This window comes from Candoia aspera, chromosome 1 (assembly GCF_035149785.1).
Source record: "Candoia aspera isolate rCanAsp1 chromosome 1, rCanAsp1.hap2, whole genome shotgun sequence".
Lineage (NCBI taxonomy): Eukaryota > Metazoa > Chordata > Lepidosauria > Squamata > Boidae > Candoia > Candoia aspera.
The window spans coordinates 246978046-247003597 of record NC_086153.1 but is presented as its reverse complement, the minus strand read 5'-3'; the positions used below and the strand labels follow the sequence as shown (position 1 = coordinate 247003597).

At 42.5% G+C, this 25552-nt stretch overlaps 1 protein-coding gene across 3 annotated transcripts in view; it reads right to left on the bottom strand.

Annotated features, from left to right (window-relative positions):
* RRAS2 (RAS related 2) overlaps positions 1-25012 on the bottom strand; it is a 44605-nt gene extending 19593 nt beyond the window's left edge. Inside the window, exon 1 of one of the 3 annotated variants that reach the window (XM_063289423.1) lies at positions 24630-25012. In XM_063289423.1, coding sequence (XP_063145493.1) covers positions 24630-24734 — 105 coding nt within the window. In that variant the 5' untranslated portion in view covers positions 24735-25012. Of the gene's footprint in view, positions 1-19674; positions 19697-19787; positions 19838-24629 lie in introns of those variants that run through there. The other 2 variants (XM_063289421.1, XM_063289422.1) reach the window with 2 other exon arrangements.
* Positions 25013-25552: the final 540 nt, after the last annotated feature.

Genomic DNA, 25552 nt, shown 5'->3' with positions numbered 1-25552 from the left:
TGAGATGCTATTATAACTTACAATTCTGTATTTACAGTCCAACTGAGATGTTTCTAAGGCCTGTATATCTTGGCAAGTGCAACTCCATGCAGCAGAAGACTTAACACCTAGGTGGTGAACAATTTGACTTCTGCAGGAGCAAAGTTATAACCAGTATGACTAGCAAGCCTAATTACAGTATTTGGGGCATGGGTAATGACTTCTTGAGTTTGTTGCTTCCAAGCAGTAGCAGATAGAAAATAAATTCCTAGATATTTGAAGACCTTAATCTTTTCAATTTGAAAGTTATTGATTTTCCAATTGTGAGGGCAGTTGGCACGCTCGTAGTAAATAAAGCCCCTTTCATTTTCTAATATTTTGGGTATTCTTATGAAACATCTTGATTAGCCAGAGTGGTTGGCAATCTCCTCCACAGCCTCTCTCTCTGAATCAACTCAAAAACTGCTTTCAAGTCAGTGAAGGTGGCAAAGGGCCAGACAGAGTATTTTTCTATCAAGTGATGGAAGTTGATACATTGATCAAGGGCATATCAACCAGCACCTTTTCTGAAGATTGGCATTGTAAGTGATCAACCCCATTCTTTATGGGGTAAATCCATAAGAAATTATCAATAGGGATACCAACACTGGAGCCCACCAGACTGGAACTTAGGAATTCCACAGGAATCAAGTATCTCCCTCCAATAGCTTTACCATTTTTCAGTTCTGCAATACTATAGTCAGAAGCCCGTTAGGAACTATACAGATAGTCCTTGCTTAACTACCACAATTGGGACCAGAATTTTGGTTGCTAAGCAAAGCAATCATTAAGCAAATCCAACCCAATTTTACCACCTTTTTTGTGGTGGTCGTTAAGCAAATCACAGGGTTCCCCATTGATTTTACTTGCCAGAAGCTGGCCAGGAAGGTCGAAAATGGCAATCACATGACCATGGGATGCTGCAATGGTCATAAATGCAAACCGGTTGCCAAGTGCCCAAATCATGAACATGTGACTGTGGGGATACTGCAACAGTCACACTTTTTGAATTATGGACAAAAAGTTCAACCTTGGTCTCATCAGACCATAACATATTTTCCCATATGCTCTTGTCAGACTTGATGTAGGTTTTTGCAAAATGTAGCCGGGCTTGGATGTTTTTCTTTGAACTGTTTGGCCATAATTCCAAAAAGTACCTTTGGTGCAAAAACAACACTGCGCAACACCAAAAGTACACCATACCCACAGTGAAGCATGGTAGTGGCAGCATTGTCCTTTGGGGCTCTTTTCTTCAGCTGGAACTGGGGCTTTAGTCAAAGTGGAAGGAATTATGAACAGTTCCAAATATCAGTCAATTTTGGCACAAAATCTTCAGGCCTCTGCTCTGAAGATGAAGGGGAATTTCACCTTTCAACACGACAATGACCCAAAGCATACCTCCAAATCAACAAAAGAATGGCTTCACCAGAAGAAGATCAAAGTTTTGGAATGGCCCAACCAGAGCCCGGGCCTGAATCCAACTGAACATCTGGGAGGTGACCTGAAGAGGGCTGTGCACAGGAGATGCCCTCGCAATCTGACAGATTTGGAGTGCTTCTGCAAGGAAGAATGGGCAAAGATTCCCAAGGCAGGATGTGCTGTGCTGATAGACTCCTATCCCAAAAGACTGAATGCTGTCATACAATCAAAAGGTGCTTCAACGACCACATGGTAGTATTAGTTTAAGAGTGTGCACACTTATGCAACCACGTTATTCTAGGTTTTTTTTTCACCCTAAAAGATTTCAGTTTGTTTTTCAATTGAATTGTACAGCTTGTATGTTATATTAAAGGTGGAAAAAATTCTGAAGTGATTTATCTTGGTCTGATTTCTTTACATCTCAAAAACCTGGCATTTTAACAGGGGTGTGTAGACTTTTTATATCCACTGTACCATATCTGAGCTGCAAAAATCCATTTCACCACTAGCTGGCAGAAAAAGATAGGAAAATTCTATCTCTTTGCTGCCACCTAGAAATGAAATGGCTATTTTCCCAACTCAGATATGATAGCCCTAGATCAGGCAAAGAACATAAGAAAAGTATATTCAAAACATCTCATCTTGGGTTGGGAAATTTCCTCCCATTGCCTATCATGTCCCAGAGGAAAAGAGAAAAAGGTAGCCATACTTAAGCAGATAACATCACTGTTTTCACATACATGCATAAGATAGTTGGGTAATCATTAGCTGCTAGTGATTAGTAGATCAGCAAATCAGATTGGACACTGTTTAGATGTTGGAGCAATGTTAATCATTAACTTACACCAGGGGAAAATATTCAAGTTAACCTGACTATGGCTAATCATGTCCACCATCCCATTTATTGAGGGAAAATGTTGAAACAAGACAAATATATCGGTAATTTCCTTCTGGCCCCACCCCCAATTTAAAACTATCAAATCAAGCATTCAAATTTTAAAGTAACTACTATTGGTGTAGTAATTAAGGCTCCAGGCTAAAAAACCAGGAGACTGTGAGTTCTAGTTCTAAGGCAGGCATGAAACCAGCTAGGTGACCTTGGACAAGTCACTCTCTCTCAGCCTGAGGAAGAAGGAGGCAATGGCAAACCACTTCTGAAAAACCTTGCCAAGAAAACAGCAGGGACCTGTCCAGGTAGTTGCCAGGGGTCAACACTGATTGGAAGGCACACACAAAACAATGCCCCTATTTCACAACCATGTTAAATGCACTGCAGTGGGACAGAATGACAAATATATCTACCAGTTCTAGAACTAAAAAGAGGTAACATTAGATCTTTGAACACTAATAAGAAACTTATTGCTTTGCAGAACACCAATTTGGGGAACATCAGGGCTATAGGCCAGAATAGGAAATTGGAAAAAAAAAAAAACAGCTCTGAAGAAGGCAATGGCAAACTACTTCCAAATTATTGCAAAGAAATCTACTTGGATGTATCCATGAAGTCATCTGGAGTTGAGCTTCAACTCAAGGCTGCATGAAAAAAGATACACCGTAAAATCAAAATAAGATTCAGATCATTTAAATATAAACAAATAAATAAGCATACACACATACACACACTCAGATAATTGCAGGGGGTTTCCAAAAAGGTGGTTCCCCTTTGATATCTTTCATCCCAACTAATTTTCATTTCTTGTTCTTTGCATGAAGCTGTTCTCGGGTTATAAATAAATTGCCTTCCTAAAACAAGGAAACAATGGTAGCTATCTAAATGGGAAAGAGAAGCACAGCAAATATCACAGTTGTTCTCAATAGGAATCTGTGTTTTGAATTTCATGCTCATAAAGCTTCCATGTATAACCCACATATTTAAAAAGGCACACACTGAAGGTTCTAAATTTGGGGCTTGTTTGAAACAAGAATCATCTGCTAGCAAACACAGATTTCCATATCTCATAGCTACATAAATCTTTTGGATCACTAATTCCAGGCTGTTAAAAAAAAAACTACCAAAACAAGTAATTCCATCAATTAAAAAATAAAAACACCCTGAAATCTAATTCAACTCCTGGTGTCCACATCCTTTATGGAAGTACACCGCCTCTATCAAACTTGGTTTCAACTTCCCAGTCTAGCTAACAGCCCTGGAATTGCCAGGTGGTTCCCCATCCAAGTACTAACCAAAGCCAAACCTGCTTAGCTTCTGAGATCAGCTAACATCAGCTAGGTATTGTCAAATGGTTTCTTACATCTAGCCAAATACAAAGAGAAATATGTTTGTACATAACAAAATAAGATTCAAAGACAGAATCAGCTTTGCTAATTAGGATAAGATTTTTTTCCCCCAAGCCCTGTGCTGTAGTTGATTAATATTTGATAGGAATTTGCATTAGATTCACTCAATGCCCAGATTGTAAGGATGGAACAAGGTAATTCAGAATAGAATTTAGAATTAAATTCACTTTTATGGAGAAGGTGAGTTTGAAACATTGTTTTGAACCACCATAAAGCTCCAGTGTTGCAAGGCAGATGTATCATAAAGGTTGAGAAAAAAAGTTAATTTTACCATTAATTTTAAGGGATTATCAGGCAGCCTCATATCCTAAGTAGTAGTTTAACAGTGTTTTATAACGTATATTTCCACACAAATTATTTTATGGAAAAGACCACTGAGTTAATCTTTTATACTTCAACTTCTGACTGCATTCAGAAGGGGCATCCTCATTCCTTTTGAACATATTTTCCTATTCCTATGAAATTTGCCAAGTTTCATCCCAGCATAAAGATATAATTATCATATGAATTCCATCCCACTCTCATAAAAATGAAGCAGTTATTGATGTTTGCAGTTTTCCCCATGTACTATTTATTTAACCCCACTTCAGATCCTTGCATCAAGCCATTTCTGGAGCTCCAAATCAGGCTTCTGAGCTGGAGAAGGCGACTATTCTGTGTGCTGAATACCAATGGAATTACCAATGGAACCAACCCAATGTATGTTGGCTGGAAATTCCTGAGCGCATTTGGAAGGCACTAACTTGATTTAAGGAAAAATAAACTGAGCCCTTTTTAAAAAGGAGAAGAGAAGTCAAAAGGAAAAACATTAATAGCTGAGAATAAAGGAGAAAGGAGCAGCCTTGAGATATCAACAGCATGTAAGCTTAACATCAATTTCTTGGATAGCTAAGTTTCTGCACAGAAGAGCTTCCTGACTGGCTATATGTAAGTTGAAACTAAAAGTTAAACTACTTTATTAAAAGGAATTTTATAACAGACTTGGCACAAGAGAAAATTGGTATGTGAAATGCAGATCTTCCCAACTACATTTTTAGCATGTTTACTTTCTATATAAGTATTTGAGGTTTCTTTGTATTTTTTATAAAAGAATACACAGGCTATGTGTGCAGTATTTCTATCAAGACATCTGGTGAGCTGCAACTTGAGCTCTTAAGCCACAGAACTAGATTTGAGCTGTTTTACTTGTTTGCAAAAAAAAAAATTCACTAAATTGCAATTATGTTCATTGGAGCATTGCATTAGATGGTTTCTGAACTTCAAAAGAAGGCTTTAAGGAGAAAATACACCTCACTCTTATTTTGCTGGTTGACTTTTAAAGAAGACAATATGCTTCCTAAAAGAAACTTAGCCCATATAGCCCAGTTATTAATTTACCTCAAGATCCTCATCCTGTCACAAATGATCCTTGAATTAAGAAGTACCTAGGACCCACCAAGCCTCGTGTGGCACAGGATGGTAGGTGGCAGTATTGCAACTGAAACTCTCCCCATGACCCAAGTTCGATCCCAGCGGAAGCTGGATTCTTGGGTAGCCAGCTCAGGTCGACTCAGCCTTCCATCCTTCCGAGGTCAGTAAAATGAGCACCCAGCTTGCTGGGGAAGGTGACGACTGGGGAAGGCAATGGCAAACCACCCCGCTATAGTCTGCCAAGAAAACGTCGGGAAAGTGGCAACCCCCCCACCCCCCAAGGGTCAGACATGACTCGGTGCTTGCACAGGGGACGTTTCACCTTTCACCAGGACTCTCTACTCACAAAGCTTGTATTTAGAGAAGCTTACAGGGGAGCTTTCTACATTGTTTGGAAGAGGGAGAACCAATGTCTGCAAACCACTTCCATATGCCTTTACATAGCAGGCAATACTTGAATACAGTGGTACTAATACTATCAAAGGATTTCTCTCAGCATAGCCCTGCCACTCAACCACACACTACTCTTGAAGATGCACTTAAGAGCAGATTTGTAGAGGAGGGCAGGAAGGATCCATCTAATGAACAGAAAGTTAACTTGCTCGCTGCATACAGAATCCAACCCCTTGGTAAGAAACTTTGCCATGTCCACTCGGTGGTAAGTCAATGTGCCATTTACTTTAATTTGGTGCCTCACACTGGGGCAGAAAGAACAGATTTTACCTCATGGTGTATTATTGGTGTTATTAGGCTTCCACAACCTGTCTCTCTCCAAATGTTGTAGGACTGCAAACCCCAAAATTTTGATTTTATATCGAGTTCCTACATTTCTGTCGAAGGAAAGAGAAGAAGAGGATGACCAGCAGCAAGAAGGATGGACTCAGTTACAGGGGCAATGAGTACATTGTTGGAAAACCTGAAAGACCAGGTTATAGACAGATTGTCATGGAAAAAATCTATGTGGTTGCTCAGAGTCAACAATGACTTGATGGGACATCATCTTCATCATCATCCTGCATTTCTGAAGTACCCTACGTACCTCATATTTGGATCCAGTGATTCAGGCTACCAAGTTATCATTTAATGCTGCCATTGCACTTCTGTCCAATGAGCCATTTTTATGGCATTTTTTCTACCCTAAGTGACCAGCACAAATTTCCTGTAAGCATATTGGTGTTTCTGGTAAATACTTCTTTGTGGTACATCTTTTAGCCATGACATATTCAAAAGCTCTTTTTTTTCACTGTTGTTAAGTTCCACCAAAGGGAATAGATAATTATGGTTGTATTTTAGGAAAGTATTTTAACACATTGCTACTGTGAAGCAAATTCAGCTTCTTCCACACTATGGAAATTTAGGACAGGAGTCAAGAAATGCCTTACTTCTACATCACTGGAAGCCAACCACTTTTCAGATTGCACTCCTTCCCCCACTTCTCTTGACACACTTTAAGGAAAAAGATTATTTTTCTGCTGTCCTATCTAACAGCAGGTTTGCAATAATTACAGCCATGAAAACAAACTGTTAAAAGTACTGTAACAGTTGGTCTCCTGTATTTGGACAAATGCTATGGTTCCATGAGGATAAACACTACTATCCATAAAAGTCTACAAGTGAACAATCACCCCCACTGCAATAAAAGTATGTACAGCCCTTAGGTAAGGATCCTGTTCTAGGGTTGCAAAAATCCAAATTACTACCGGTAAAAGAAACACTGATGCCAGTTTCTCTTTGGTCCCATCTGCATTTTTGTAGGTCAAATATCATATGCCTAAGATGCATTAAACAACGGCCAAGCATGCTTGGAGTTCTTTCAAGAAAGTCCTTTCGACCAACTAGAGTTCTTTACCCATAATACCCAGACATGTCTGGTGGGGAATTATGGAATTATGTAGTTGTAGCTATCCTTTGGTTATTTACCATATATACTCGTATATAAGCCATCCACAGATAAGCTGACCCTCAAATTTTTAACCAAAATGCCATGAAAAATGCCCCACTCACTGATAAGCCAACCCACATTTTTCATGGTATTTTGGTCAAAAATTCAGGGGTCGACTTATCCATGAATACATATGGGAAATATGGGTACTTTTTAAAAAGTATTACCATATATACTTGCAGATAAGTCTATCCACAGATAAGCTGAACCAGGTATCTTGGGTGTATTTCGGCACCTTATCCCTGGGTATGCATGGTATGTGAGTTTGCAAACTGTCAAATTTGCATCAAGTTAGTACAGGCAACTCACCCTTCATTACTTTCCAGGTCAGCCAACAGAAAGAAATTACATGCCAATTTATTCTTCCAGAAATTATAAAAAATGTTACTTATCTTTATAGAAGAGAGCACATTTATCCCATTATCATTCCAGTGGCCTGTAGCCTCCCTGGCATCCTATCATTCTGCTCAGCTCTAAGGGAAGACATCAAGGGGAGACTTTTTTAAAACCAAGGAATGGGTTAAGGCAAGGATGTGACAGCATGATAGAAGGCACCACCACTCCAGAGTGGGAGACACCAGCCATACCATCACCACCCTCCAACAATAACAGTTATAACAAATACGCAAGGCATATTTTGCCTTGAAAAGCTGCACATAATGTTTGTGCATTCTATCAAGACCCTCCCTTTTCATGTTAACAACAGGCTGTTTAACTGGACTTTTGTGTAGTGCAGGCCTGCACAACATGCCAAGCAGCCTTATTCAGCCACTGGTGTGTTTTAAAAACTAATAACTTCACCACTCAAAAGAGGCACTGCCAACCATCTCCAAGCCTCACCACCACCGCTGCCAGCTCCGATGCTATCATTGCTCCACTAACTGCTGAACAGCTGATCTGCAAACCGGGTATCCTTTTGCGGCCTGTGATGATTTTTAATTTTTCAGTGTGGCTCTTTCCCCCTCCAAGAGGTTTTTTTTTCTTTTTTAAACCACAACAGCAACTCCCTCATGAAAAATAATTTAAAAAATATTCCGTTCTCAAATTAAAGATCCAATTTTATATACCTTAGGATGAACTCAGTGGAAATGAACACCAATTAGATATGCAGACTATTATATTGTAGGAATGTGATTCATCAATTAAGTTATTTCCCATTCCATGGGGAGACACTATCAATCTGTTTACAGTATTATCAGCTTTTGCTTCTGGAAAGTTCAAGGCACACAGACTGAAAGTAATAATAATAAATAAATAAATAAGTAAAATAAATAATCTTGTTTTATATTCCTGCATGTATTCAGAGATAGAAAACAATTAATAGTTGTACAACTACATTTTAATTAAAAACTTAGAACAGTTTACATTTAATTGTGAGCAGTATCATGTGTGGATAGAATAAGGCTCTGTTTCACTTTGAGTGAACATGCTTAGTAATATCAATATCAAGTTAAATTCACTCCAAAGTGGGTAAAACTACTGATATATAAGTAAGACAGACTGTAGCATCTGTACATAGGCCCAGGTCATTTATAAACAGCCTCAACAGTTTTGGGTAAAAAGAAAATTATTTATTTTTAACTTTTACAATGCACGATACATATATACATAAATAATTACATTTAAACACATGCTTAATTCAACTATCACAGTTCAGCCAAGTGTCAGCTGGATTGTTCAACTATAGCTCCCTTCAGTCCTAACCACCATAGCCACAGAGAATTTAAAATGCCTGTATGACCTTATTTATTAAGCCATTTGACACAGTGTTCTTTTAAAAGCATGTATCATAAATTCAAATTCTACTTCAGGGTGTGTATTTTTTGTAAAGTCAGGTCTTAAACACATTGTTTACCACTTCCTTTACCCTACTCTACCAAACACATCCAGAAAGAAAAGTGTAAAAACCTCAAAAACAGCTTATATGCCAGCCCAGTGAAGTATAGTCAGTCTCCTGGTTTTAGTCTGTTGAGAACTGAAGCATTTCCAACATCCAACATCAATACAAAGTTATCAATCCAAACAGCCTTACCCAACTTGTACCGAACTTGTAACAAACAGCACATGCTCAACTTGGAACTTGCCAGAGGTGCTGAAATACAAGTCCTAGTTTCCATCTAGACCGGACCTTCTCAACCTTTTGACCCTGGAGGACCCCCTAAAACATTTTTCAGGCCTCAGGGAACCCCTGCACATTCAGGCTCAAATATAGGGACATTCTGTTGGACTTCACAGCTTGATTTTCCCCAACGTCATTCCTTCTTGTTAGAGTGGACATAGCAAACACCCACTGGGGGTGGTAGCCCAGTGGGACAGTGACTGAGGATTTGCTGAAGAGTTAGTATGGGAATCAACTTATGGAAATCCATGCTATCTAGACCTGGAATGAGGTGTCTTAGCATGAAAATGAATCTCTAAATGAAAAGGTAAGGAACCTGAGAATTAAGGCTAACCCAGTTCTTTTGGGGACATCAGCCCAAAACACTGTTGATTATCTTTATTTGCTGTCTTTTTGCTCCTGTATCCTGACAATTTATTACTGTATTGTTCAATGCCCTTGAAGTCTCCTAGGAGTCTCAGCTACTACAGAATTCAAGGGTGCATCTTGATGTTTCATTTATTTATTCAAAATATAAACATCATACTATTTGTTTTATAAGAATATACATTGCAAATAAATACTGCATTATTTATGTTCCCAACTTCAATTCAAGATGACCACCTCTCCTTGCAATTGCTCCATGCTAATGTTGGTAATCTAATTAGGCCCTGATTCATGTTACTACTAAGCAAGAAAGGATAACCAAAAGCGAAGTTTATGCTTTAATTACCTCAAGACCATAAGTGACCCCTCCAACTCCACCCAAAAATGGCCCAATTCCTCTTCCATGCCAGCTTTTAGATGGAGTTACAGGGCACCTTGTCCACTCTGGCCTTGGATCTGCACTGGATTCCAGGGCTGTAGGTTAGACTGGGACGTAAAAGAGATCCTAGAAGACGACAATGGCTGGTCACTTCTATACTGCTCCTAAAAAAAAAAACCCTACATGTATGTATACATGTAATAATAGGATTCAAGCTTTACCTGAGGGAACATTGTTTGTTTGTTTGTTTGTTTTTGGAAAAACTTTTGGGCTGGGTGGCTTCTACACTCCAGATCCTTAGATTTCAATGACTTCATATAATGCTAGACAGCATGTACTGTAAGTAAAAAACCCAACGTTAAATTCACTACAAAGGCATGATTTAAACAAAAGAAAGGCTATAATCCCCCTGGCCTAACAGATTTTTAAAATAAAACTGGGCAGGCTTAATAGCTACTTTATCAACCATGTTAGTTCCTGCTTTTGCCTCTCATCCCCACCTTCCACAGACCTATATTTATCTAAGATTATAATATCTAGGGTTTGACCTTTTTTGTTTTTTTGCTTATCAGACTCTTGTACCTCATATTTAAGCAGAAATCTGGTAACTGAAGGTGACCAGAAGTTCCATGCAGAATAGCAGAAAGAGTGGATGGAATGGTTATTACGCTGTGAGTGCCCAGCATGGATGGCAATACAAAAGAAATAAATAGGGGGGATATAGGGATCCTCTCTTACAGACAGGCCAGGCAATGCCTTTGACAAGGGGGGACTTGTATGAACTTTAATTGAACCCCAATCTGGAGAAGAGCTCAGTTTCAGAATTTGCCCTAATCCCAATGAAGCGGGGGGTGGGTGGGGGTGTGTAAAGAAGAGATGGCATGGAATTCAACAACCCAGAGAAAAGGGAAGAAAATGTAGTGCAGGTTTTTCATCCCCATTTGGAAGAGGAAGGACATTTCCATTTTAGCAACATTCTGAACTGCTAAAACCCTCAGGAGGACAGGTAACAGTCAAACTGAAGCACTTCAGAATGAAAGAGAATGACCCACAACATTCAGCGAGACTTGTTCACAAGCAAGAACAGCACAACATTTGGGGATTTCCTTCCTGTTCCTAGCCTCATGGCTCCACTAAAGTATAAATTCAATGGGGATATAAAAGTCCTATGGGTATCCTGTGGAGAACACCCCTGGGGAGTAATTCCAGAGGAAACTCATATAGGATTACATTATTGGTCTGATTGAGAAAGAACAGAAAATATTCAACAGAAAAGTATTTTAAATGAATTATTAAAATCCATTTGCACCTTAAAAGAATTATGGGATCTGGGAAACTAGTAACATCTCCCACTCTTGCATTTTCCTTTCTTCCTTCCTGGAAAATGTTAATAACAAGAATGCTCCTAAAGGTAGTTCACAAGATGTATTTCCTCTCTCTCCAAAATAAGATTGTTTCCTCCTATCTATTTGTAAACCTGTTAGAACTGTTAAATGTCAATACACAAATGGAGATGCTATTTATTTCTATTTCTGTTGCAGTTGGTAATGTACTTGCATCAGCTTTATTGAAACATTGGCAATAAAACATTCCTCAGCTTCAAGTGGTTTGTTTCTTGGTATATTATCCATTTAAAAGTTTTACAATTTCAGTGTGATATAGGGCTGTCCATTTCTGCTGCTTCCCCCCTCCCCCCAACATCATGTAAAGTTTTAGTATCTGAAATTCCCATTTTAATGGGGAAAAGTGAGCACAGATTATCAAAGCACCTGTCAAATAGCAATTGTGAAATCAGGAATGTACCTGCAACAAAAATGACAGTTTTTTAAAAAGCCACTTCTATTAGGATTGTGCAGGGGGGGAGGGTAGAGAAAAATAAAAGTGTTCTTTTTCCTGCATGGAAAAGTAGTTTTACTAAGGCGGGGGGGGGGGGGGAGCTGTTTTCAGGGTCCACCTTTTAAAATTTTAAAAACTGGCATATCCTGCAATTTTACTAAAAATCTGCTCTAAATTTGGAAATGTGATGCTATTTAAGTTAATGTGTTCAGCAAGTTAATGTGTTCAGAATTCTGATGGGTCATTTATATTTTATTCATATAGAAATAAATAGCATCTTAGGCATTAAGGTAGTCCAGTGTTAAAAATTCACTTAACAACAATAACACAACTAGGACATGACACTCATAATAATACATAGTAATACTTTATTGATTAGGCATTAGGCCTTATCAGAATACAAAATGTTGTAAGCCGCCAAGAGTCACTTGCTGAGATGGGCAGTGTCATGTTCACTGTTTCAATGTAGTTTATACATCGTAACATTTCACATGCCATCGCGCTGACGCGTGTTTCTGTTTGGGAGGGAGCTGCTGTGAGACCTTGTACCAAGCTCTGTATGTGAAATCTGTACAATGGAATGTGTTTGGGTTATGTGCTCGGCTCAAGGCCTTTTCCCGCAGACCATCAGAAACCATTAGGAGCACCTGGGATTGTGAACTTGAGAAGATTCTATGGGGGGAGGGATTTCACTTGCACCGAGGGTTTTTAGTTTGAATTTGGTGTGCTTTCATCATTCTCAGCTTTCTCTGTGATCCTGCACACTATTCTGTAATAAATCAGATATCTTTGAATTCCTGTTCATGAGTCTGACAGTGCTTTAGAATAGGCAACCATTACATAAAGCTGAGAATCACTAAAGTTGTACTGTTAGCTCCTACCAAGATTAGTTTCTTGTGAGGGAAAATAGTTAACGATGGCCGAGTCCAAGCTCACGACCGGAGGACTTGAGGAGACGGCTAGCTTGATGCCCGAGTCGATGGTCAAGAGCGGAGAACTGAGCCTCACCCCAGAACCTTCAGATTTCTGGGATGAATCGAGTTCCAGTCCTGAGGTGGAGGAATCTGACGATGGGGGAGAACCAGAGCAACTGGCACCCAGAGAATTGCTCGCAGAGTTGATCACCTGGGATGAAGTGGGAGAACCCCAGCCAGGGATGTCCCGGGCATCCTGGAAGTATTGGTTCCCGCTAACCCCAGACAAAGAATTTACTATGGTGTCCACAGAGAGAAAGCCAAACACGCAATGGAGAGAGGGCTCTCAAACCCCTGAGAGACTAAGGGTGGTGGAAACCAAAATAGAATCGATAGAGTACATGTTAAGAAACCTGTCTCTATCACTGGAGGGGCAGGGGAGACGTGGAGATCCCAGCTTCCCGCAACCATCCCCCATCCTCCCATCCGGGCTGCCAGCGGAGCGGGGCTGGAGATGGCTCCGGGACGAATCTCCACCCCACAGGGCTCGATCACCAGTGTCCCCACCCCAAAGAGGGAAAGCTACTGTGACCTGGGGCCCAACCACTCAAGTAGCTGCCAATTCCGCTCCAACCGGAGTGGGGGTGAGAGACTTTTCTGTCAAGTTTGATGGGGATCCAACAAAGTTATCTTTCTTTTTAACTAATGCTAAAAGTTACATGAGGCAGTTTGGAGCATACTTCCCTTCCGAAGAGGCTAAGATAACTGCCATTGCCACCAAGTTGAAGGGTTGAGCGGCTGACTGGTATGTTCAATTAAGTGATGCTGACTCCCCTGCACTTGATTATTTCGATGAATTCATGTGGGCATTAAAGCTGCATTTTGAGGATCCTCTGGCCAAGGCAAGAGCTAAGCAGGCGCTGAAGGATCTTACCCAGGGCCAAATGTCCATAGCTGATTATGCCCTAGAGTTTAAGGCTCTAGCTGGGAAAATCCCCAACTGGTCTCAGTCAACCTTAATAGAACGGTTTAATGAGGGACTCAACTGGGATGTCCTACGGTGGGCATTCTGTAGAGATGACCCAGAGTCATTGTATGAATGGATCTCAGCATACCTTCATGCACACTAGAAGATCTGAAAAACCACCTGCCACCATGAGGGGAATCCGAAGTGCTGCGACTGCTGCCTGGCCAAGCTATAGAGCCTGGGATGAGGAGAGAGACTGGCGCTATGCGAGGGGTCAGTGTCTCCGATGCGGAAAAGAAGGGCATCGAGCAGCTGATTGCCCAAAAGCCAAGGCTGGAGATCGAGTGGGGAAGCCGCCGGCCAAATCACCGCCCCCCCTCGCAGCAGATGACAGCAGCCAAGGGTGCAGCCAATGCTGAGGAACTATTCTACTTCTCAGGAGAGGCTGAAGACGACTCTAAGGAGCCAGCGGGAAACGCCAGCCACCTGCCATGAAGAGCGCCTGCGGGCAGGTGGAGGAGTATGGGTGCGAAGATGCTATGGTGAGTACTGACTGTCCCACTTTAGCAGTAAAAGTGAAATTGGGCTCCCACATGAAAACTGAAGAGGTCTGGGCTTTAGTTGACTCTGGGTGTTCCAGGTGTTTAATTCACCCTGATCTGGTTGCTGCTTTGGACCTGCCTAGCTTCCCCCTCCAGCAGCCTTTGATCTTCACACAGTTGGATGGTTCAACAGTGGGGGGGGGGGGGCAACCCATTTCACTGGAACTGTCGCAATGCAAATGGGTAGCTACCGTGAGACTTTGAAATTCGTTGTAGCACCTGTTGGCAATCCCTTGGTAATTCTGGGGATCCCCTGGTTGACCTATCGAAGCCCATATATAAACTGGGAACACAGAACTGTGACTTTTAAAGATGGGTTTTACCAAGCTCCTGCAGCGGAGAGAGCTGCACGTGCGGGGGTTGGAAGGGCTGCGATCGCCATGCCGCGCCCTAACTTGGCACATTTAGAAGGCTTGCCCGATCGATATCAAGACTTTGCAGACGTCTTTGGGGAAATGGAAGCAGATCAGCTACCCCCCCACCATAAAACTGACTGTGCAATAGAGTTGGTTCCCAATGCTCAATTGCCCAAGCTAAAAATTTACCCAATGACTCAGAAGGAGCTTGAGGCATTACGGGACTTTATTGACAAAAATCTGTCAAGGGGATTTATTGAACCTAATTCCCCAGTTGGGGCCCCTGTGCTATTCCGGGAAAAGAAAGATGGCACGCTTCGACTCTGTACGAACTATCGAGGGTTAAATTCCATCTCAATTCTCAACAAGTACCCTCTTCTGCTCATGAAGGACATGTTAGCTCATCTGTCAAAGGGCAAGATTTTCTCCAAGCTCGATCTTCGCGAAGCCTATTTCCGCATCCGCATACGAGCTGGGGATGAGTGGAAAACTGCTTTTAATTGCCCACTGGGTTTGTTTCAGTACAAAGTCCTCCCTTTTGGGTTAGCAGGGGCACCTGGGGTCTTCATGCAATTGATTAATGAAGTTTTACATGCTCATTTGTTTAAAGGGGTCCTGGTTTACTTAGATGATGTTCTCATTTACACTGAAATTGAGGAGGAACACGAACGCCTCCTCAAACAGGTGTTAGGCAAGCTTAGAGATGCCAAACTCTATGCCAAACTTTCCAAATGTGAATTACACAAGACCCAACCTGATTATCTGGGCTATCGGGTGTCTGACAAGGGCATTGAAATGGACCCTGCAAAAATTCAGGAGATTTTAAGTTGGGAACGTCCCCACACCCAGAGGCAATTGAAAAGTTTCCTCGGGTTCAGTAATTATTATCACCAATTTATCCAGGGGTTCGCTGAGATTGCCTTGCCCTTCACTGATTTACTTGGGGGAGACACGCAAGGTAAAACACCCTGAAGCAGTGCTGAATTGGATGCCTGAATGCTAGGCAGCGTTCGAAAAACTGACATCCCTTTTCACTGCTGAGCCTATTCTACAGCACCCCGATCCCGAAGGCCCCTTTGTGGTCCAAGTTGATGCTTCTGACTCCTCAGTTGGGGCTATTTTGTTACAGAGAGATTCTGAAAACCACTTAAAACCCTGTGCTTATCTGTCCAGGAAATTTTCTGAAACCAGGGAAATATGCCAACACCGTTGGCATATTTGGGGAAAGGAGGCATTTGCTGTAAAAGCTGCTTTGGAAGCCTGGCATCACCTCCTTGAAGGCGCTAAATGCCCTTTCAAGGTTTGGACCGATCACAGGAATTTGGAAGCCCTCTGCACCCTCCGACGTCTCAGTCCTAAACAAATTCGCTGGGCTCAGTTTTTCAGTCATTTCAACTTCCAGTTAAAATTTATCCCAGGAAAGAAAAACTTTCTGGCCAATGCTTTGTCGCATTTACCTCAGGATTTTGACCAGGAGGCAGATGTGGTTGGGTCTGTTCTCACTGAACCACAACTGGGTTTGGTTGCTGTCACTCGGAGCCAGACCCGTGCCCAGGGAACCCCGCCCCAGCCCAGTCTGGGAAGCGGAAAGTGCAAGTTCCTTGTCAGTTACAGGGCTTTCTCCAGGCACTGAAATCTGGCACTTGGTTGCTAGCTAATAGAGACAATGTTTCTTTTGAAAACGGTCTGGCGTGGGTGGAACACCGCCTTTATGTGCCTGAAACTTTGAGGGCTGATGTTTTGCAGCGTTCCCATGATGACAAACTTGCTGGACATTTTGGTTTTGTCAAAACCTTGCATTTGGTTCGTCGTCAATTTTGGTGGCCAACCTTGAGACGTGATGTAAAAGACTATGTTGCTTCCTGTCCTGTTTGTGCCATGTCAAAACGAAAGGGGGGGGGGAACCACAGGGGCTTCTACAGCCAGTGGCCAGCCCGTCCCGTCCCTGGGATGAGATTTCTATGGATTTTATTGTGGATCTTCCTCCCAGTCAGAAGAAAACTGTAATTTGGGTTGTAAAAGATCTTTTCTTCAAACAAGCGCATTTCATTCCATGTGCATCCATCCTGTCAGCCTCACAATTAGTGCGCCTATTTCTCCACCACATCTACCGCCTCCACGGTAGCCCCTCCCATTTGGTCAGTGACCACGGGACACAGTTTACTTCCCAGTTTTGGAAATTATTTTTAAAATTGATTGGCACCAAACAAGCACTGTCCACTTCTTCCCATCCTGAGACTGATGGTTCTACTGAGATTTTAAACTCCACTCTTGAACAGTTTCTTAGAGCATACATTAACTACCATCAGGACGATTGGGTGGAGTTATTACCTTTTGCTGAAGTGGCTTACAACAATGCTGTCCATCAAAGTACTGGACAAACCCCTTTTCGTGTGGTTTCTGGTCACGACTTTGTTCCCATCCCTGAATTGCCACAGCCCCCTTCCCAAACATGTTCTGCATCTGACTGGGCTGTTAAGCTGTCTGATTCCTGGCCGGTGATTCAACAAGCTTTAGCTGATGCCCAAGCTGCTTACAAGTTCCAAGCCGATAAGCATCGTTCCTTACAACACGACTTCAAGGTTGGGGATCAGGTGTATCTATCTACCAAATTTATCAAGTCACCACAACCCTCTAAAAAACTTGCTCCCAAGTTCATTGGTCCTTTCCCTATTGTTGATCTTATCAATCCAGTTACTGTTAAATTGGACCTGCCTCACAATTTAAAACGCTTGCATCCTGTTTTCCATTGCAGCTTGCTCAAGCCTATGCACCACTCACGCTGGCATCCTCAACCTCCTCCTCCTGCTCCGATCATGATTGACGGCCAACAACACTTTGAGGTCAAGGATATCGTTGATTCTCACAAGCTTCAAGGCACCCTTCAGTATCTGGTCCGATGGAAACACTTTCCTCATCCTGAATGGGTGTCTACCCGCCATGTTAATGCTCCTGATTTAGTTTGCTGATTCCACCTTGCTTACTCTTTGAAGCCTGCTGCTTAATGTATTCTTTATTTTGGGGGGGCAGTATGTCATGTTTACTGTTTCAATGTAGTTTATACATCGTAACGTTTCACATGCCATGGCGCTGATGCGCGTTTCTGTTTGGGAGGGAGCTGCTGTGAAACCTTGTACCAAGCTCTGTATCTGAATTCATTACAATGGAATGTGTTTGGGTTATCTGTTCAAGGCCTTTTCCCGCAGACCATCAGAAACCGTTAGGAGCATCTGGAATTGTGAACTTGAGAAGATTCTATGGGGGGAGGGATTTCACTTGCACCGAGGGTTTTTAGTTTGAATTTGGCGCGGTTTCATCATTCTCAGCTTTCTTTGTGATCCTGCACACTATTCTTTAATAAATCAGATATCTTTGAATTCCTGCTCATGAGTCTGATAGTGTTTTAGAATAGGCAACCATTACAGGCGGCTATAGAAATCAAATAAATAAATAAATAATAAAACAACAGTAATAAGACCATATGTTAGAAAATAGCGTAAAAGTAAATAAAATGCAAATCATACTTCTGTGTCACCCCTTCAATTTACCCCTATCAGATCCACATATACAGTTCTCAATTGTACTGTTTTGTTCAGATAAATGGCTATATTATGTAATTTTGGGGTTCTGAAATATGTTGGTTTAATTTAAGGTTCCCAATAGGCCATTCGTCTAATGTGCAGTCCAAGATATTGAATCTACAATCAATTGTTTCTTAATGGACCAGAGCAGGGAAAAAGGAAAAATATGCAAGATATATAACATTCTTAAACTTTCATTGCCCCATTTTTTTGCACATCATTTTATTTATATTATGAAATTACACCATTCTGCTGCATTACATACTTCCTGCACTTAGTTGTAATAGGCTTTTGTTCATAATCTCTCCTGTTATATACAGGGAGCATGAAGTTCGTCATTATGACCAATGAAGAATGATAATGGAAGCCTTAATACTGCTGCAAGTTTTAAAAGAAAGCCAAGACATTCCTGCATAGATAGATGCATGATGTACCTGCTACAAAATCCTCTTGGTTGAAGAAAAATGGCATTGATTTGAGCTTGGACTTAACTCCAAATGCATAATTTTATTATGACCCCCCCCCTCCACCAGCAAGAATAGCACGTGTTTATAGGTGGAACACAATGAAAAAGGTAACCTTCAGCATGAGGGAACAAACTGCCCATCAAATCACATCTAAGAACAAATCTGAATTACTTTTCACTGTACAAAGTCTATTCTGAATAAATGTTTGGATGTAAATCATTGCATTGGGATTTTTTTTTTAACTGCAGGTACTAATTTCTTAAAGCAAGACATATCCAACCAAGGTGATCGACATATGTTATCAACTCTCTAAAAACAGAATAAATAGCAGCTTACTCTGAATTATGCTACCCTGCCCCCATAATGAAGGTCTTAGCCTACAGGATGTGGACTAGTATAGACACATGCCTTTTTTGCTTAAGCCTTCATATTCTTGGACTGTACTTGATGCTGGCAAAGGCAGATTTACTAGTTACAGAACCGTACCCTCACTAAAACAAGCTGAAATTTTTGTGCAATTGAATCAGTTTCTTTTGCCTTCAACAGTTATTAAAAAAGTGAAACATCCAGCAACATATGTGTTTATGGACAAACAGTATACTTAATATAATAAGTAGTTGCAGGCTGCTCTTCACCTTTTGTGTAAAATAGCTAGAAAGTAAGTAGCTATTAATATGTTTAAAAAATATGCAGTGGATCCACTACCCTCCGTTCTTCTAAGCAGAGAAGCACAAATGTTAAGAGGGTTAAGTTGGAAGAGAATGCAGAGTTACACCATGAAAGGCCAGCATGTGACAGCTGGGGAAAGCTCCATGACAGCAGCTGCTCACGTTCTATAGTAAATCACAAAGAACTTTATTTCTACCTTATTTCAAGGAAAAAGCAATTTATTCAGGTCCCTTTTCCAAACAATTAGCTGGGAACTGGTTCTTCAAGAAGTTCAGTGTGTAAACTGCTTTGTCCTCCTCCTCCTCCTCCTCTCCCCACTGAAATAGCTAACCTTATCTTAGCAGTGTTTAATGTAGCATTTCTTTTTCAGATATCCAAACCTGGGGCACACTTGACCATTGTTGATGTTTTGCTTGCAAGTGGAAAAGAGTAAGGATTGCTTACTTCCAGAAAACTATCTTTCTGTATTTCCCCATCAGCCAGTACTCCATGTACACTTCCTAATTAGAATCAATCAAGAAAAACTACTGGAATGACATAGAAAAGGACAACAATCCAAGCACGCTTACGTATCATAATGTCTGCACGTTATGGCCCTTCCCATTGTGTCTGGTGGCTATGTTTGTGTGCATGTTTGGCATGCAGTTTGATCAGCCCTGCTCCTGATTAATACTAATCCAACTGTAAACAGCACTGTTTGCCACTCTGAAACAGTCCTTTAACTGCATCTCCCTGCTACTGTTGCTTAATCAAGCTAACAATAAGCACACCTAGACCTATTCCATCACAAAAGGAGGGGAACTTTGATTCAAGATGGCCAGTATAGGTTGAAAGCAAGACAAAACACTATTGTGAACGCAGCAGCATAATAAGCCAGGACACAGCAGTAGTTTAAGTTCGAAATAGTACAGGAGTTCATAAACTGAAAACACTTCATCTATCTCTGCACTGAGTAACACAGATATGGCAAACAGTCCTTGCACTGTTGAGAGACTGTAACATGGATCTAATACTACTTAATTTTAGACACTCCTAGGAACTCTCACACAATCAGTTCATTCTTTCCCTGCCAGGGAGATGATAGCAATTCTCCTTCCCACCCCCAGTATTTCTTGCTTCAGAATAGAACTGGGGCTGGTTTATATAATAGCAATAACTTTATTTAGCCTTTAAAAGACCTCATTTTATTGCTAAAATTAAATGAATGTTTTATTGTGTTTCTGTGTCAATTATGAAGGGTTTGCTGCAGGGACAATGAATGGATTGTGGAAATAGTTGGCACAATTAAGGAGCCTATTAACACACTAACTTTGATCTAGAATTCTCTGCCACTGTCTTGAAGCTACTGTGCAGGACTGATTCAGTTATCCCACATTTTCCCATATTTTTAATTGCTACACAGCAATTAAATTCCTGTAGCAAGGAAGAAGTTTAACCAAGATATCATAAGAACTTTCTCAATATATTCAAAATGTTTAGTTTAGTTGCATATTAGGGCTGTGCAGTACATTAGATTCAGAACATATGAGGGCACCAACCTAGTATCTGCCTGCAACTCATTAAACCCACTGTGTCCTTCCCCAGGATTATGCAACTCCCCCGTATAGCTGCCATGCAATTTCTGGAAAACCCATCTTTGCTTTAAGAAGTTGCAGACACATGCTACATTTGCACCCCTGTACATTCTAAAGTGCCTTTTGGCCTCTGCATCCAAAATGCTGCACAGCCTGTTATATATTGGCATCACATGTGACTGTGTTGTTCTTCATGTGCCACTCCACACAATAGTCAGAGTTTACAAAAATGGGCACAGCTGCAGTGTGACATACACCTTCAGAATAGAGTCCTGCCTCTAGTGAATATAGCCACATCTGCTCAAGGGGTTGAATATATAACTGATGCCAAAATCCCCTCAGTACAAATGCCTGTACTGGATTACCTCTACTTGCTTGCCAGTGAAAGCAGGAACCAACCTGCTGCACCCCAAAACTTGCTGCTCATGGATGACTCTTTCCATTTCAATCACGTGCTGCTGAAATTACGTCAACAATAAAATCAATGAAGTAAACTAAGCTCAACTCTAGACAGCAAATGTTGTCAACAGCATTAACTTTCTAAGGTAAAACAAACCAATTTTGAAGCCAATGATGTCTGCCTAAAAGAAATTTTTGCAAAGTCTACACAGTTTATAAAAGATGTCCTGAAGCCCAATAAAAACATTTTTGTTTACCTTTCAGATGTCATAATGAATGAAGAGCAAACAATTTTATCCAGAAAGAAAATTGTTCAATATAGTCCTAACTGGGTAAAGTTAATCTAGTAAAACACATCTTCTCATCTTCTTAGGGAATTTAAAGTCAATTATTAATCTGGCAAACATAACCTATTCAGTTACTAACAACCATCTGAAGTCACATGTACTTTGATAAATGCTGATAGCAGGTTCAAGATTTCAATGGCATAACAAGAGATAAGATATATTGCACTAAACCTGTAGCTCATTTCAAATAATCAGGAGAGGAAGAATGTAGTTCCCTAGGGTACTGGACATTTTATTTCAATAATGCCTATGCTTTCAAGGAATCATAAAACCGAGCCAAAGAAACTTGGCTAAAGAAGGAAAGAGCTTTGTGATCTGTTTCTCAGGTCGTAAATGAGATGGCAAAACTTGGTTCTGGAATTCTGCTTCAGGTACAGGGGATGCTTTGCACAACCAACTATAAAACAAAATGTATGTAACCAAACAAAAGACTGAAGTACCACACAGGACACAAAGGATCAGAGGATTCCACCTTGGCTTCTCTCCAGACCCCACCCTCACACACTAGCTTTCCTATTTGCAGGCTGTAATAGTATATCCTAAAAAGGTACCGTCTGGAAGCAAATTCAGTCACAGCAGAGATGGCAACACCTCCACTTTTATCTGGAATTAACTGCAACATGTTTATTCCAGAACTCAAGTTGCCCCTTTATCCTATAATGGTTTCCTATATTTCAAAACTTCCATGCTAAGAAGCCAAAGAACTTTTTTCAGAGATCTGGAAAACCTGAAATGGTAGATTAGCAAAGAAAGGCAATCAAGAACAGTATGCGTCCAGCTTGCCTATGATGGCACAGAAGAAGGCAGATGGATTGGGCTGCTGGCACAAAAGAAGCTGTTGTAGTCATCCAGGTGAGTAGGCTGGGCTCCTCAGGTAGGTACTAGGCAGAGGGGAAAAAGGAAGGCCTGCCTGGCCAAGCAGCTTTTCTTCCCCTGATGGGTTTGCCGCACCCAGGCAGGCGGGCAGCATCTAACTGCAGTAATGGAGGAACAGGGTGGGACAGTTGGCATAGCAAGCAAATGGATGGGTACCCAAATATATCAGCAAACTTGGGACTGATTGCTCCTAAATTCTTCTCACTGCATGGGAAGATGTGATGTGATACCACATCAATCAATTTGTGCTACAAAAGAGTATCAAGAGGATCCTTCTGTACATCAAAACTATCTAGCCATAGTCAGCATCCAGACAGCACCATCTAAACACAGCCTGCCTGAATGTGAACTATAGCTTCAGCCATGCAGGGATAAACTAATTATCTCCATCCATCAGCAAAGATCCACTGATAAGATTAACAAAATAGGATTATAATAATTCTAATCCCAGCATTTCAGAGATGCCAAACTATTCAGAACTTTGCTGCCACACGACAACAATGGAAGACAGCAGACATTCAACCTGATAAACAAATCCAACAGTATGTGCGGATAGCCGTAAACAGCCCTTTAACTCAAACCAGGACTCAGATGTAAATGGATACTTTTATGACACTGCTTGGGCTTTCATTTTCAGCTTTATTAGTCTGGCATCCAAAATGACATCAGAAGAGAGCCAGAACACAAGAGTCGCCAGATACAGTTACAGCTCAGTTCTGGGCAGGCTTAGGTTGAGATGCAAGTAACACTGTGTTCAGTGGCGATGACTCCTAGAAAGAATGTATAAGCTTATCATCTTAAAACACAGCAACAGTGTCCAGGCTTTATGATAAGTTGCCTAAGGCCAATGTGGAACTTTTAGAAATAAATTGTTCATCAAATGTTTCCCCATCTCCAGAACAGGATAGGGCAAGGCTCTGGCTTCCCCTGGAACAATTCTTTAAACTGACCAAGGAGTAAAGGAAGAGGTATTCAGAAAGTGTGCTAAATAAGAGGCTAACAGCTGTTACAAACTGAAGCCTCCTTCCCTCTACAGCCAGATTTGCGTTTCCTATTCAGGCTACTCAATTGTAACAGTTTTCATCTGCTTTAAGAACCGAGGTCAGAGTTTCCAGAAAGCTTGTCGGGAATGGGGGGGAATGGGGGGAACAGTCCCCTCCCCACGGTAAAGCTGCCATGAAGGGCAGCAGTAACAAAAAGGAAACAAGCTTTAGACTGTACATTATCTTAAGCAGGTAGCAATAACCGAAGCAATACTTATGAAAAGCTGCTGCGCAGTATTTCCGATGAGAGAAATTAACCGGAAAAGACCTAATTTTATGGAGTTGAAACACATTGCAGCGCCGTGGAAGTACCGTACGGTGTTCGGTCAGCCATGATGCGAACAGAGGATCGGAAGGGAGCGAAGCGGATAAAAGTAGCTTAAATGAATGATAAATAAAACTAGGGCGGCTTTACGCTGCTGGGTTCCAGGCAGCGATTAAGGGAACAAACCTGTTGAAAGGCATTTGAGAGTCCTGCTTTCATCCCACCAGAAGCTGCTGGCCCGAAACTCCAGCAAGCGCCGGCTTCCGCGGACCTTGTGGTTAAAGAAGCGGGCAAAGCGAGGCAGCCCCGGGCGGCGCTGCGCCCAGGGAGCTCGAGCTCGGCTGCACAACAGCGAGCTTACAAGGATCTCAGCCTAGCTCAACCCACCCTGGAGCTCCCAAGTCAGTCCCGCAAAAGCCGGCAGCGAAGGTCGGGTGCCCGGACCACAAAGACTCCGAGGAAGACGGGCGCCTAACAGCCAGAGAACCCCTTCGGCCTCCAGACAGAGGACTCCCGAGATTAGGCTCCAGGTTCCTCCCGCTTCCAAGCAGAGAGGGGCTCCGCCAGGCCTCGGAGCCCCTCCCCAGAGCGCGCGCCGGCTCTCCCGACGGGGCGAAGGCATCTCCCGAGGGGGCACCCACCCACCAGCAGCGAGGCCAGGGCGGAGGAAGAGGAGGGGGCTTCGGGCGCCCGGCCGTTCTGCTGCGCCCCACCCTTAGCAGAGCGCCGAGGAAGGCGAGGAAACTGACACTGCCGCCGCCGCCCCATTCCGGGCCCCTCACCTGGATAAACTGGATGGTGAGCGCAGACTTGCCCACTCCGCCGCCGCCCACCACCACCAGTCGGTACTTTTCCTGCCCCGGGCCGTCCCTGCAGCCCGCGGCCATCGAGGAGGAGCCCAGGCCAGGAGAGGCGAGCGAGGCGCAGCGCTGCCGGCTTCGCGGCTCCCTCTGTGCCCGGGGAGCGGGTTGCTGGTCGCCGCTTGCCAGCCGCGGGAACCGCAGGCCCGGCCGCTTCTGAGCGCCGAGCGAACAGTAGCGAAAGGAGGGGCGAGAAGCCGAGTCCGCGACTCGAAGGCGGCTCCAGACAACTCCTCCTCCCCCTGCTCCTCCTTCTGCTTTCCTGCGCGGCGGCCACGAACAGAGTGAAAGCGACAGCAGCCCGCCTCGGCTACAAATGGCCGTCGGGAGGTGGGGGCAGCCATGCAAATAGTGGTGAATATTCAGCGGGTGGGCAGGAGTTTTCTTTCCCCGCGAGCGGAGGCGCGCCTGGTGAAGTGGACGGAGGCACGCGCCCAGGCATTGTCTAAGCGCGGGGGCGGCGGGTGGGGCCACGGTTTCACACTTTGGGACCTTTCGAAAAGCTCGACGCCCTTTTTCTTGCACGAGCCACGGCTGGAGATGTTTCTTTTTCATTTCCCCAGTGAAGACCCCCTCCTGCCCCTTTGCCGTCTGTGGTAGGAATTCACGCCCGGCGGAATCACGGCTGCCACGCCTCGTGCTCATTCGCCACCTCTTCAAATGCGTTGGGAGGAATGGATTCCAGATGTGCTTAAAGCATCGTTCAGTTCAATTTGCTTTAAAGCAAAGAATCCTCCTACCCCTTGTATAAGAGTTGCATTTCAGGCAGAATTATCCCTTGACGCTTCTTTAACCCAGCCCTGCCACACAGGGAGATCTTTACTTGTACCAATACTTTCTCCAAG